Source organism: Falco cherrug, chromosome 5 (genome assembly GCF_023634085.1).
Source record: "Falco cherrug isolate bFalChe1 chromosome 5, bFalChe1.pri, whole genome shotgun sequence".
Taxonomy (NCBI): domain Eukaryota; kingdom Metazoa; phylum Chordata; class Aves; order Falconiformes; family Falconidae; genus Falco; species Falco cherrug.
In genome coordinates, this window is record NC_073701.1 from 9,229,767 (window position 1) to 9,241,049 (window position 11,283).

The 11,283-nt window shown below is 47.1% G+C and overlaps 1 protein-coding gene across 1 annotated transcript; it reads right to left on the bottom strand.

Moving 5' to 3' along the window:
- Positions 1-591: 591 nt before the first annotated feature.
- LOC102046908 (killer cell lectin-like receptor subfamily G member 1) lies at positions 592-3,376 on the bottom strand. The gene is made up of 3 exons (XM_005446072.2): positions 3,206-3,376; positions 2,641-2,741; positions 592-703 (listed from the first exon to the last, which is right to left on the bottom strand). Exons 1-3 carry the CDS (start codon positions 3,374-3,376, stop codon positions 592-594), a joined length of 384 nt encoding a protein of 127 aa, XP_005446129.2.
- Between the last annotated feature and the right edge of the window lie 7,907 nt (positions 3,377-11,283).

The window sequence follows — 11,283 nt, forward strand, 5'->3', positions numbered from 1 at the left end:
CCGGTTTTCTCCAGGTACAAACATAAACCACGGAAGGATTTAGGTTAGAGGGGACTTCTGGATATCATCTGATCCAACCACTTGCAAAAGCAGGCCAACTTCAAACTTCAGGCTAGTTTTCAGCCTTGGTCTATGTCACCATTGTTCACAAGAGAGAGGAACTAACCCAGAGGTTGCATGAGTTCACGGTTTACAGTCTCAGCTCTCCCCAGGATTTCCAGTGCCAGGACAGCATTCCAGTGACAGTGCTTAAGTATCTCTGAAAATGACTGAGGGAGAATTAGAGAAATCTCTCCTTCCCCTTCTCTACCACTTTGAAGACCATCTGCCACCAGCCGATGGCTATGGGTGTGAACATCAGCAGCGTGATCCTGAATGCAGCCAGGAGGAGCACTCGGGCCTCCTGTTTGCCGCTGCCCGTGGCAGGGCTCTGGCTGCAGCTGCATTCTTTCCTTGCACGAGGGCAGGTGTCACAGCAGCAAGGAGCACACAGCCAGGCACTCTCAGAGAAGCTTCCCGAGTCACCTTCACGGGGAACAAGCCTTAGCACAGCTCTCCAAAGGGCACTCCCTAACACAAGGGCCGCAGGGGTCACTGAAGAGATTTCTCACAGATCCATGGGGCAGGGATTTCGCAGCTAGAAGCACGGATGACACCATACTCCAGAGTGGCACAGTTCTGCACAAAGCTGTTGAACAGGACCCTGTGGAAGACACAGGCGGAGCACACAAGCAGGGGGACGTTAGAGAGAGGTCTCCACTTTGGCAGGGGGAAAAATACCATAGATTTGGAGGTAGGAGACTCACTGCAGCTGGGCCTTATGTCAGGGAAGACCTGTCTCGGGACATGGGAAGTCTAGCAGTGGGGCTTGCTCTGCCCAGAGCTTATTGTGAGACTGTCAGTTAGTCTCATTCTGGGCTCTCCATTTCCCATCACTAAAGAGAGAAAAGCCCTGTCCTACGTGTTTTTTGCGATTCCACTTAAAGCATTTGGAGACCTTGGGACAGAAAGTAGCAAATACCCCAGTTTAAACCTGTTGTATGGGCATGTAAAAGGTAAAAGCTTCTGCTTCATTAAGGTTATCCAATCAAGGACCCTCTCAGTGCAAAAGGGGATAATAAGGAAGAAATGGCTAAACGGAAATCCACAGAGACACAAACCCAGTGCAAGTAAAATGACAGAGGCAACAGCAAAGACCAAAAGTCTTCAGCCACTAACTGATGCTCTGTCAAGGAAGCTCAGGCAGTGCTTTGGAGAGGGACACCCTGGGCTTTGTAACTGCTAAGGGGGCAACAAGAGGAACAGGGGGATTTGGGGTATTTGAAGTGGGCCTGTGGTACTGTGCAAAACCTGTTGAGGAAGATTTAGGGGAAGAGGAGTGAGAGAGAGGAGGGGATGGGTCATGCGTGAGCAGCTGCTGATGGTGTGTGAGCGTTGTCTGACCCAGCCCTGCCCTGATCACCGCAGCCCATCCTGGCTTCTCATTAAAGCCTCCCCGCATGCTCCCCCCGGCAATCTCACCCCCTGCCCCTGTGTGTCAGTGCTGTGAGGATGAGGTGCCAGCAGCCGGGGCACCCTGTGCGCAGGCACCGTGCCAGCTCTGGGGTCGGGGGGGTGCAGGACCCTGGGCGGTGGTGCCAGCCACTGGGGTGGGTGAGGGGCTCAGCCCGGTCCCTGGGTTGGGGTGGGTGTCTGTGTGTCCTGGGCGCAGCTGCTGGGGGGACCGGGCTGAGTGAGGGGCTCGGCGCCAGCAGCTGGAGCGGGGCCATGGGTCACAGCCCGTGTGCTGGGGGGAGAGGGCTTGTGTCCTCCCCCAGCCCGGGCTGCGCGGGCAATTCCCTAGCAAGCTCCAGGCTGCACTAGCCAGTGAGTAGGAGGCCCCGGGTCTGGGCAGGGGTATCAGGTGGGCAGAGTGTCCATGCTGGTACTTGTGGGGGTCCTGTAAGTGTGAGGTGCCTGTGAGATGAGTGAGTGAGTGTGCCCGCTTGCTAGCGAGCGCTGAGTGGGATGCAGTGGTGAGTAGGGGACCTGTGGGGTGGGTAAGAGGGGCTGGGATCTGGGCAGGGATGGTCGGATGGGGAGGTGCTCAGGGGATCCATAAATGTTTATGTGTGCTTGTGAACCTAGAGAGCCCTCTGTGTGTGCCTTCACTAGTGATCTTCAATCCTGAGCAGCCAGAGAGGAGGAAGGGGACTTGCCTGCCTACAGTTGTGCTTTATGTCAGCCCTGGCAGCATCACATGCAGGTGCTGCTGAAGGCAGGGCCTTGCCTGTGGCAGTCTGTGTCAGAGTCCTTCACGTGCATGTCTGTCTGTGTGTTTGAGTCTCTGGGATACATGCTCAGATTCACCTGGCTGAACCTGCAAATGAAAAGCAGCGGCTGTGTCCATCAGCCTGAGATAGACACTCCCAGGTCTCTGGGTGCACCCAGCTGGGGTCCAGCAGCCAGGCAGGAGGAACCCCTAACTTCTGGTGCTGCTAGAGCCTGCAGCCACTCTGAACATCCCTTACAAGCTGTGTTTATTGTTGGTTGACTTCCATTGATTACAGAGGGAACATTTTGTGGGAAAGGATTAAGGGTGTGGGAAGGACCTCAAGCCCTTTACTTTGTCTAAAAACACAGAGGAAACACCATACTCACTTTCTGTCAGTCAGTTTTGAGCCATCTTCCCAAATCCAGCCACCACCAGTGTTCTTCAAACCGATCCAGTAGGATTTACTGTAGATTATCTGGAAGAAGTCCTAAGAGGGACAGAGAGGCAGAGAGATCACTAGATTTGGAGAAACCCAGTCAGGTTCTGGGTTCTGAGGGGGAAATAAAGGGGCGTTGTATGAGAGAGGGAGTTCGCGGGCCATTTCTCAATGTTCTTTGAACACCCATGCCCATCCTTCCTACAGGGACATGCTTTGTAAGCCTCAGTGTTTCGGAGTGCCGGGCAGCTCCCCTGACCGGGGGGTCTGAGGGCTGAGCCCATGACAAACTCAGTGGAGGCTGGCAGAGAGACGCGAGTCCCTGGCGCAAAGAGGCCAAGCGAAAGCCCTGCCAGATGCAGGTGGATCCCAGTGCGCTGCAAATGCCCTTTACCCTCTCCCTTCCCCACGGAGGGGAAGAGCCGGGGCAGTACAGCGCCTTGCACCTCTCCCCCACAATCCTACCATCCAACATGGTAAAGGCCCTCTGCCCTTGCCACTGCAAAGGCACCCACCATTTCACTGGTACTGTTGATCACCAGGAGATGAGCTCCCTGTGCCCGGCAGGATTCCCGGCTGGAATGCCAGTCCTTCCTCTCCCTGGAGAAGAAGTAGCAGCATTCTCTGGAGGCCACCCACTGCTCAGGGCAGCGTGGACATGGACAGTCTGCAAAACAGTCATACATCTCTCTGCCCATTCATAGTCATAGCCTAGTTCATTACAAACGTGTTTCACAGATATACCCTCTCCAGAAGATGATTCTCCACAGTTACAGTAATGCCATCCCTGGAGCTCTGCTGAGACTGACAAAGACAATGTAATTACCTGCATCAGAGTCTGTGAAGGGCATCCATTTTCCAAATGGCAATAGGTGAGACTCTAGGGGTCTCTTGGGACCTTCCTTTTCCTTCCCAGTGTTTTTGGGGTTTTTTTTAGCTTTTCCCTCCCCTTTTTGTTCTGTTGTCTCTAGATAAACATCGTCTTTGGCCCATGTTTCCATCTGTCCGATGGGACAGGCAAAGCCCTGGCACCTGACGGGTTTGTGGCAGGTCACCCATGTCCATATAGCCTCCACCACTAGCGCTGGCTGCTGCTGGGGCTCATCCAGCAGCACATTTCTGCAGCACTGCTGCTTTGTTAGACACCATTTCCTACTCCTATACTTGCCTGAACTTCAGCTTCATAGCATTTCATGGCAAGCTGGTCAAAAGGCTTAAACTTCCTCGAAACAGGAATCATTTTGTAACAGCTGCTAGTCATGGAGGTCTTACAGCTTGAAGCACCTTCCTTTTCCTTCTAACAGGAGAGCGGCTGGTGGTACTCGCCCATGGACGGCCACTGAACACCCCAGGGTTCATTTTCTCTCTGTACAGCGCTGATCTCCAAACCCACAGACAAGAAATGGGCCTTCAGGTTATGTCCTTCATCCTAGAGCTGTAGTCATCAGGATGTAAATGGTCCTGAGTGGTTGAGCACAGTGTGCTTGCTATGCACTGCAGTCTACTCAGTCACCCCTTTCAAAGGCATCTTTGATGCTTTTTGCCCCTTACTCTCTTGTTCCTGCTGAGGGCAGGTCTAACTACACCAAGCTTAACATCTAAAAATTGCAGAAAAAAGAAGCAAGTCTTTTTTAAAAGGGAAAAAATACTTTTGTGCTCTTCTTGGACCCCTGAGCAGATTTCAAGAGTCCTTGTTCAAATCAAGTATTTTCAATGGAGGAGATTTATTTACCCTTGATAAGCCCCACTGCTGTTCCCAGCAATGCCAAGAAGAGGATCCCTAGAATCATTGCAATAATCCAGTGGGTAGCACATGAAACAGGGGAATCTAGCAAGAAAAAGAACATAAATGTGAGAAAGGTGAGGCTTTCTTAATGAGATCAGCTCTAAAAATACAATTTATATTGAACTGCTGTGACTGTTTACCTCAGTCTGCACTCACGGCAGAGTCCAATGCTGTAGACCAGATTCTTTTTGGTATTTCACACATGGATAATTTAATGTTTAATACCAGTTTACATGTATGATGATATGTGATGTCACATGAGATTCTGATTTAGCAGAATGATACAGCTATGTGTTGAAAGCACCACACAAGTGCAAATTACACTTAGCAGAATATAGCGATTTCAATACACAGCTGAATCACAATACAAATGTGATTGTCATGGCCAGGCTTTATGACATGCTCACCATTGCAATGCTGGGTGGCACCAGGAAGGTCTATGTGGGTTTAAGCAGCTCAAGTGTGTTGGTCTCCTCAAAGCTCTTTTTGTCAGTTGTTCAAGGGTTGTACTCTGTGTTAGGCTGTGCCATATACACACTCGCCCTGTGCCGGTCTGGCTAACTCAGGAAGACATTCACACTCTTTTGATTAACTCATGGACAAAAATTTACACAACCAGCTGATCCATTTAACTGATAAAGCCAGCTGATCCACCCAAGTGATAGAACTGCTGATCTCTGGTCCCCATACTGTTAAGTTTAACTTTCTTTCTGAAAGCCATGTTCAGTCACTGTGTACTGCATGAGTAGATTGCACTTGCCCATCTCCATTGAGCCTTCTTCCATTGTAGGGGCTTACTGATAAGTCACAATTTAGGATTACGTCTAATGAGAAGTCCAGACACAATGACTATTTTGATCCAGCATCAACAGAAATTATTACATCACATTATTTACTCTGTTGGAGCTGCAAGTCTCCAACTGTACCCTGCCTTGAACTGCCCATCCTGCCTAACCTCAACAGCAGGTTAGAAAAGAAAACTTTTTAGCATATAGATGCAAATCTCTACTTCAGACTTGAATCTGTTAGACTGTTTAAGTAATGCATACATCTTTCCCTTTATTAGCAGACTTTACCTTTGCTCTCAGTGTGCTCTTTTCTCTGTCTTCTCATCATCTTCTTCTTGGAAGAAGTGCAGTCTTTCACATTCAGATAGATACGCTCCTTTTTATTCCTGTCACATGCTTTTAAGTGTTGCTTATTTTTACTTCGGTTTACTTGGTGTTTAGAAGTCCAGTTAGCTACAACATCCAGATCTGGAACTGAATTTCCCTGAAGGTCAACAGAACTTCCCTCCCAGCTGTTTGGAATAATTTCTAATGACAGAGCATATTATTAGCAGAAGAGTAATACACAGAAAGAATGATGTCCTAAATCAGTTTTCTGGAATAACAAAACACTTAAGCAATGACAATAATTCATTAAGAGCTCTGCCTTTGTAATTAAAATGCTGCTATGATGGATGCTACGTAGGTCAATGTCAGACGGGGGATCTTGCTTTCACAGGGAATTTATCTAGCCTTCTCTACATTGACTAATATAAGTAAGCAACTTCGGCTTGACTGAGATGACAAAGGTGAGGAATTAAATTTCCTTATGTAGCAAATGGATAGACATGGGTAGTTCTAGTGGGACAATCTGCAGAACAGCTGGTGCAGTGCTGTGGTTTGGATTTGGTGTGAGAACAGTGTTGACAGGACACTGATGTTTTTAGTTGTTGCTGGGTGATGTTTATATTAAGTCAAGGACTTTTCAGTTCCTTGGGCCCTGCCAGCCAGAGGACTGGAGGGGTGTGGGGAATTGGGAGGGGACACAGCCAGGACAGGTGACCCGAACTAGCCAAAGGGGTATTCCATACACGTGGCATCATGCTGAGTATATAAACTGGGGGAAGAAGAAGGGAGGGAGGGGGGACATCTGCCATTATGGCATTTATCTTCCCGAGTAACCGTTACGCGTGACGGAGCCCGGCTTTCCTGGGGATGGCTGAACCTGCCTGCCCATGGGAATTGGTGAGTGAATTCCCTGCTTTGCTTTGCTTGCGTGCACGGCTTTTGCTTTACCTATTAAATCGCTGTCATCTCAACCCTCGAGTTTTTACATTCCTTTCCGATTCTCCCCGCCATCCCTCTGGGTGAGGGGGAGTGAGTGAGCGGCTGCGTGGTGCTTGGTGCCAGCAAAGGTTAAACCACAACAGCAACAGAGCACGTTGAACAAGTTGAATCTGTAGAATCCATTACTAAAATCATAGGCTTGTACTGCCAGTCCTTTTCCTACAAGAACAATTTCTCTGATCTGTCCAACAATATCAGTCTTTCCACCCAACTCTTTAGTCTGTGTAGAAAAAAGTTGCTCACACTTGCTTTTTGGACAGGTTGGGACTTGGCTTCAGGTGGAAACAGAAAAGGAATTCACAACTGACTCATTTTGTTGATTCTGAGAATTAATCAAAATCTGGAAACATAATTCTATGAACATTTGCATAATTATTTTTACTTTATTGGCTACCCAGAACATACATGTTTGATTTTGAAATACAAAAATATTTTGCATCTCTTTTCTTTGTTTCTTTTCCCTTCTTTTTCTTCTTACTCCTTTTATTTTTAAGGACATGGACAAGCACTGGTCGGGTATGTAAAGGTTGGGGGCAGGCTTGGCTGCAGTAACCATGAGATGCTGGAGTTCAGGATCCTGAAAAGAAGGGAAAAAACTTGAAAAGCAGAATCACGACCCTGGGCTTTGAAGAGAGCAGACTTTGGTCTGCTCAGCGATCTGCTTTCAGGAATCCCATGGAAGACAATCCTAGAGAGAAGAGAGGTTCAGGATCCTGGTTGGTTTTCAAGGATCAGCTGCTCTGAACTCAAGAATGGTCCATCCCAATGAGCAGGATACAAAGCAAAGGTGGTGGTGGGCCTGCATGGATGAGCAAGGAGCTCCTGATTAAACTCAGACATAAAAAGGAGGTGTACAAGAGGTTGAAGCAGGGTCAGGTGACCCAGAAGGAATCCCCTAACTTGCAGGGATGAGGAAAAGCTAAAGGACAGATGAAGCCCACCTGGATTTGAATCTGCTGGAGGATGTGAAGGGCAACAAGAAAGGTTTATATAGGTACATCAGTAAGACAAAAACTAGGGAAAATGTGGGCCTGCCTCTGAATATGCAGTGGAGCTGGTCACAATGACATAGAAAAGGATGATGTGCTCCATGACTTAGCACCTTCTTCATCTTAAGTCTTTACTGGTGTGACTTGCCTTCAGCAGTTTCAGGTCCATGAAAACTATGAGAAAGTCTAGTTCAAGGTAGACTTACTGTTGGTGGAGGAAGATCACACTAGGGAGCATTTAAACGAAATGTACATACACAAGTCCATGGGTTCACAGTAGGACACACGACAGGAGCTGTCTGATGTCATTGTGAGGCCAATTTCCATAAACCTGGAAAGGTAATGGTGATCAGGAGAGGTCTCTGAAGACTGGAAGACAGCAAATGTGACTCCTGTCTTCAGGAAGGAGGATCCAGAGAACCACAGGTGAGTCAGCTTGACATGAACCCCTGGGAAGCTGATGGAACAACTAATCCTAGAAACCATTTCTACAGACACCAAGGACAAGAAGGCAATCACCTTCTCGTCAGCATGGATTTACAAAGGGGGAAACATGCCTGACTGACCTGACAGCCTTCTACAATGAGGTGACTTGCTCATGTCCCCGAGTTCTTTATTCTGCTGCTGCAGCTGGCTACATATTCTAGGGTAGGATGTTCTTAATTTAAACCATAGATGTATCAAACAAATTTAAATACAGAATGCAGGATTAGATGCAATAAAAGCCTTCCTTTTTATAATTCAGTATAAGAAACTAAGCAATTAAACTTACTAAAACATAACTAATCAAACTAAATGCTGTCCTCCATCTTAGAGCTGGAGTATACCTGTGCAGAAAGTACACATTCAAAAAGAAGTAGCAATTCAACCTATATCTGGCTCTTCTTTCTTGTCACGAACAATAAACCACGGTAAACCCACACTTTGAAAAGATCACACCAGCTCACAGGAAATGCTTTTTCTGAAGACAGTATCTCCAACCAGACAGGAAGCATTGGCTTCATAAAAAGCTTTGGTGCCTGATATATTGCTCATAGGAAGGAATGATTTATAAGAAAGCCAATGAGGAAGCTCTACGTGCTCCTCTTCCACAATGCCAAATACTCGTCATAATGCCATCTTTCTGTGTCTCAGCAGATAGGTCTATTTTGCAACATGTCCATAGCTTAAGAACTCAAGCAAAATGCTTCCATTTCTGCTTTCTTTGTTTCTTTGGAGGGGGTGGGGCAATTTGCTGCTCTGGTTTTTGGTTATCTCAGAGTCAGGTCTTCTCACAAAAATACAGAAATACAATTATCAACAAACAAACTCATTTAAACAGAACAGCATATGTTGCTTTATACTGTACATCTCCACAATGTACGGTGCTGCTCGATCTCTTCACCTCATCTTGAAGATGGGTTGTGGTGAAGAGCTGGGAGCTGCAGCTCAGCTACACACATAAAAGATCACATACATGCAATTGATACAATAAAGAAAGGTACAGCTGATCATGACCTGACTTCAGGCACAAATATTTAATTGATTTCATTCTTATTACAATGATTCAGGTGAAAAGTAATGAAAGATTTCTCCAGCGGCAACAGCTCTGCTATAGCCTTTCCAGAACAAAATACTCTCTTCTTACCTACCCAAGCCCCATGCGTCTCCTCCATGTACTGAATTGTGAAGTACAAATCATGGGAAACTGATTAAACCACTACTGCTCACGCTGGCACTAAAACGTTTCTGTAAGGCTATGTGGAAGGTGAGAACATCCACTTTATTACAGTCATTTGATCAAGGACCCTTTAAATGCAGAAGAAGATAATAAGTCATAGAGACACAAACCTGGGGCATATAAAAATAACAGAGGCAACAGCAAAGACCAAAAGTCTTCAGACACTAATTGATGGGCCATCAAGAAACTCCAGGCAGAGCTTTGGAGAGGGACACCCTGGGCTTTGTAACTGCTGAGAAGGGGGCAACAAGAGGAACAGGGGGATTGGGATATCCCCAAAGCAAAACTTGTCGAGGAAAACTTGTCTACTCTATGATTTTAATGGTTTCTACCAGCCTGTGTAATGCGACAGGCAAGCTTCTGGTGCGTAGCTTTAAGACCCTTAAAAAGTGGTGCTGTGTTTGTCTTTTGTTTCTTTTGTGTTGGGATACATTCAAGAAGTAAACTACTCTGGTGGGCTGACCCTGGCCAAAAGCCAAAAACCCATCCAGTCACTCACTCACTGCCCTCTCCAACAGCACACAAAAAAAAATAGACGTGAGGTGAGAGGACTTGTGGATTGAGGTAATGACAATTCAGTCAAGAAAGCAGAAGTTGCACACCCAAGCAAAGCAAAAAGTTTTTTCACTGCTTCCCACCAGCTAGCAGATGTGCAGCCAATACCAGGAAAGATGGGCTAAGCATGTATAATGGTTGCTTGGGAAGACAAATGCCATAGCCATGAAGGTCCCTCCTTCCTCTTCCTTGCCATGACCTGGGTGTTTCCTCTGTTGTTTCTTGCTCTTGTTATCCCCACCCTTTCTTGAACACATTTCCCGAGAGGTGCCACCAACCTGGCTGAGGGGCTCAGCTGTGTGCTGCGGTGGGTCCATTGCAGAGCTGGCCACCCCTGGTCTCTTCCCACAGAGACCACCCCTGCAGCCCCCCACTGCCTACATCTTACCACAGGCACCCAGCACAGTTACTTACTGTACTCATGCATCCAGGGGGAGCAGAGAAGGGGCAGGTGTTTAGGGAGCCAGAGCAGCAGCAGGCACCAGGCACCAGCTTCCATCACTGGGGCAGCTGGCACTGGGGTTGCACCACAGGCGCTGCCTGCCTTGCCCTGTGCACGCTCACATTGCAGCTTCCTAGCCTTAAGAGCTCGGTTTGGAAAGGTGGTGTTACTTCTTTCCTGTGTGCATTCTGCCAAAGGGTTGTGGGGGTTTTATTCTTCTGCTTTTTTTCCTGGTCCTGGTGCTATTTCACAGTGACTTCTACTTTCTAAGGCTCTTTTTTTACCTCCCATCTTTTTACCTTCCTTTACCTGCCAAAAGCTGCACTTTTGAAAGTGTGACACTTAAACTGATGTTCTTTCAACATGACTTTAAATAAGTTGCTGTATTTATGTGGTTCACTTCTATTAAAGACATACGACATTGGCTGGTTGGTTTCTTGTTGTGGTGCCCCCTCCCCATTCAGAACTGCAGCTGCATTACTTCCTGAGGCCGTGCACCCGTGTGCGAGTGTGTTGGGGCAAGACACAGAAGAAGACGTGGAGAAACAGCGAGAAATACCATTGTAAGGATTGTGATAAATAATAAATGAAAAATAAATTAAGACGCCTCTGTTGGGTAGTGAAGTTTTCATCTAAACTGCTATGGACAGAAATAGAGACTTTTGTGAATGTGAACTGCTGTGTTGGCTTTTTTCTGAAAATGTCGTACATGAAGAGGTAAGCAAGAAGAAATGAAAATATCACAATAGGCAACCAAAATGAGAGAAAATATCATTAAAATGTCCCATGCCCATGATCTGAGGTCTGGCAGCCAGGACCGGTCAGCTGCTGAGCCTCCGACCACGGGTTGTTCTTGGGCTTTGATGAAAGGTTCAGACATGTTGATGAATCTTGTTCCCATCATATTTGATTTGTTTAGATTTGCTAGCATAGAAGCAACAGGTAGTATTTATTAACACACAAATACCTCCTTGTGAGGCCCAAAGA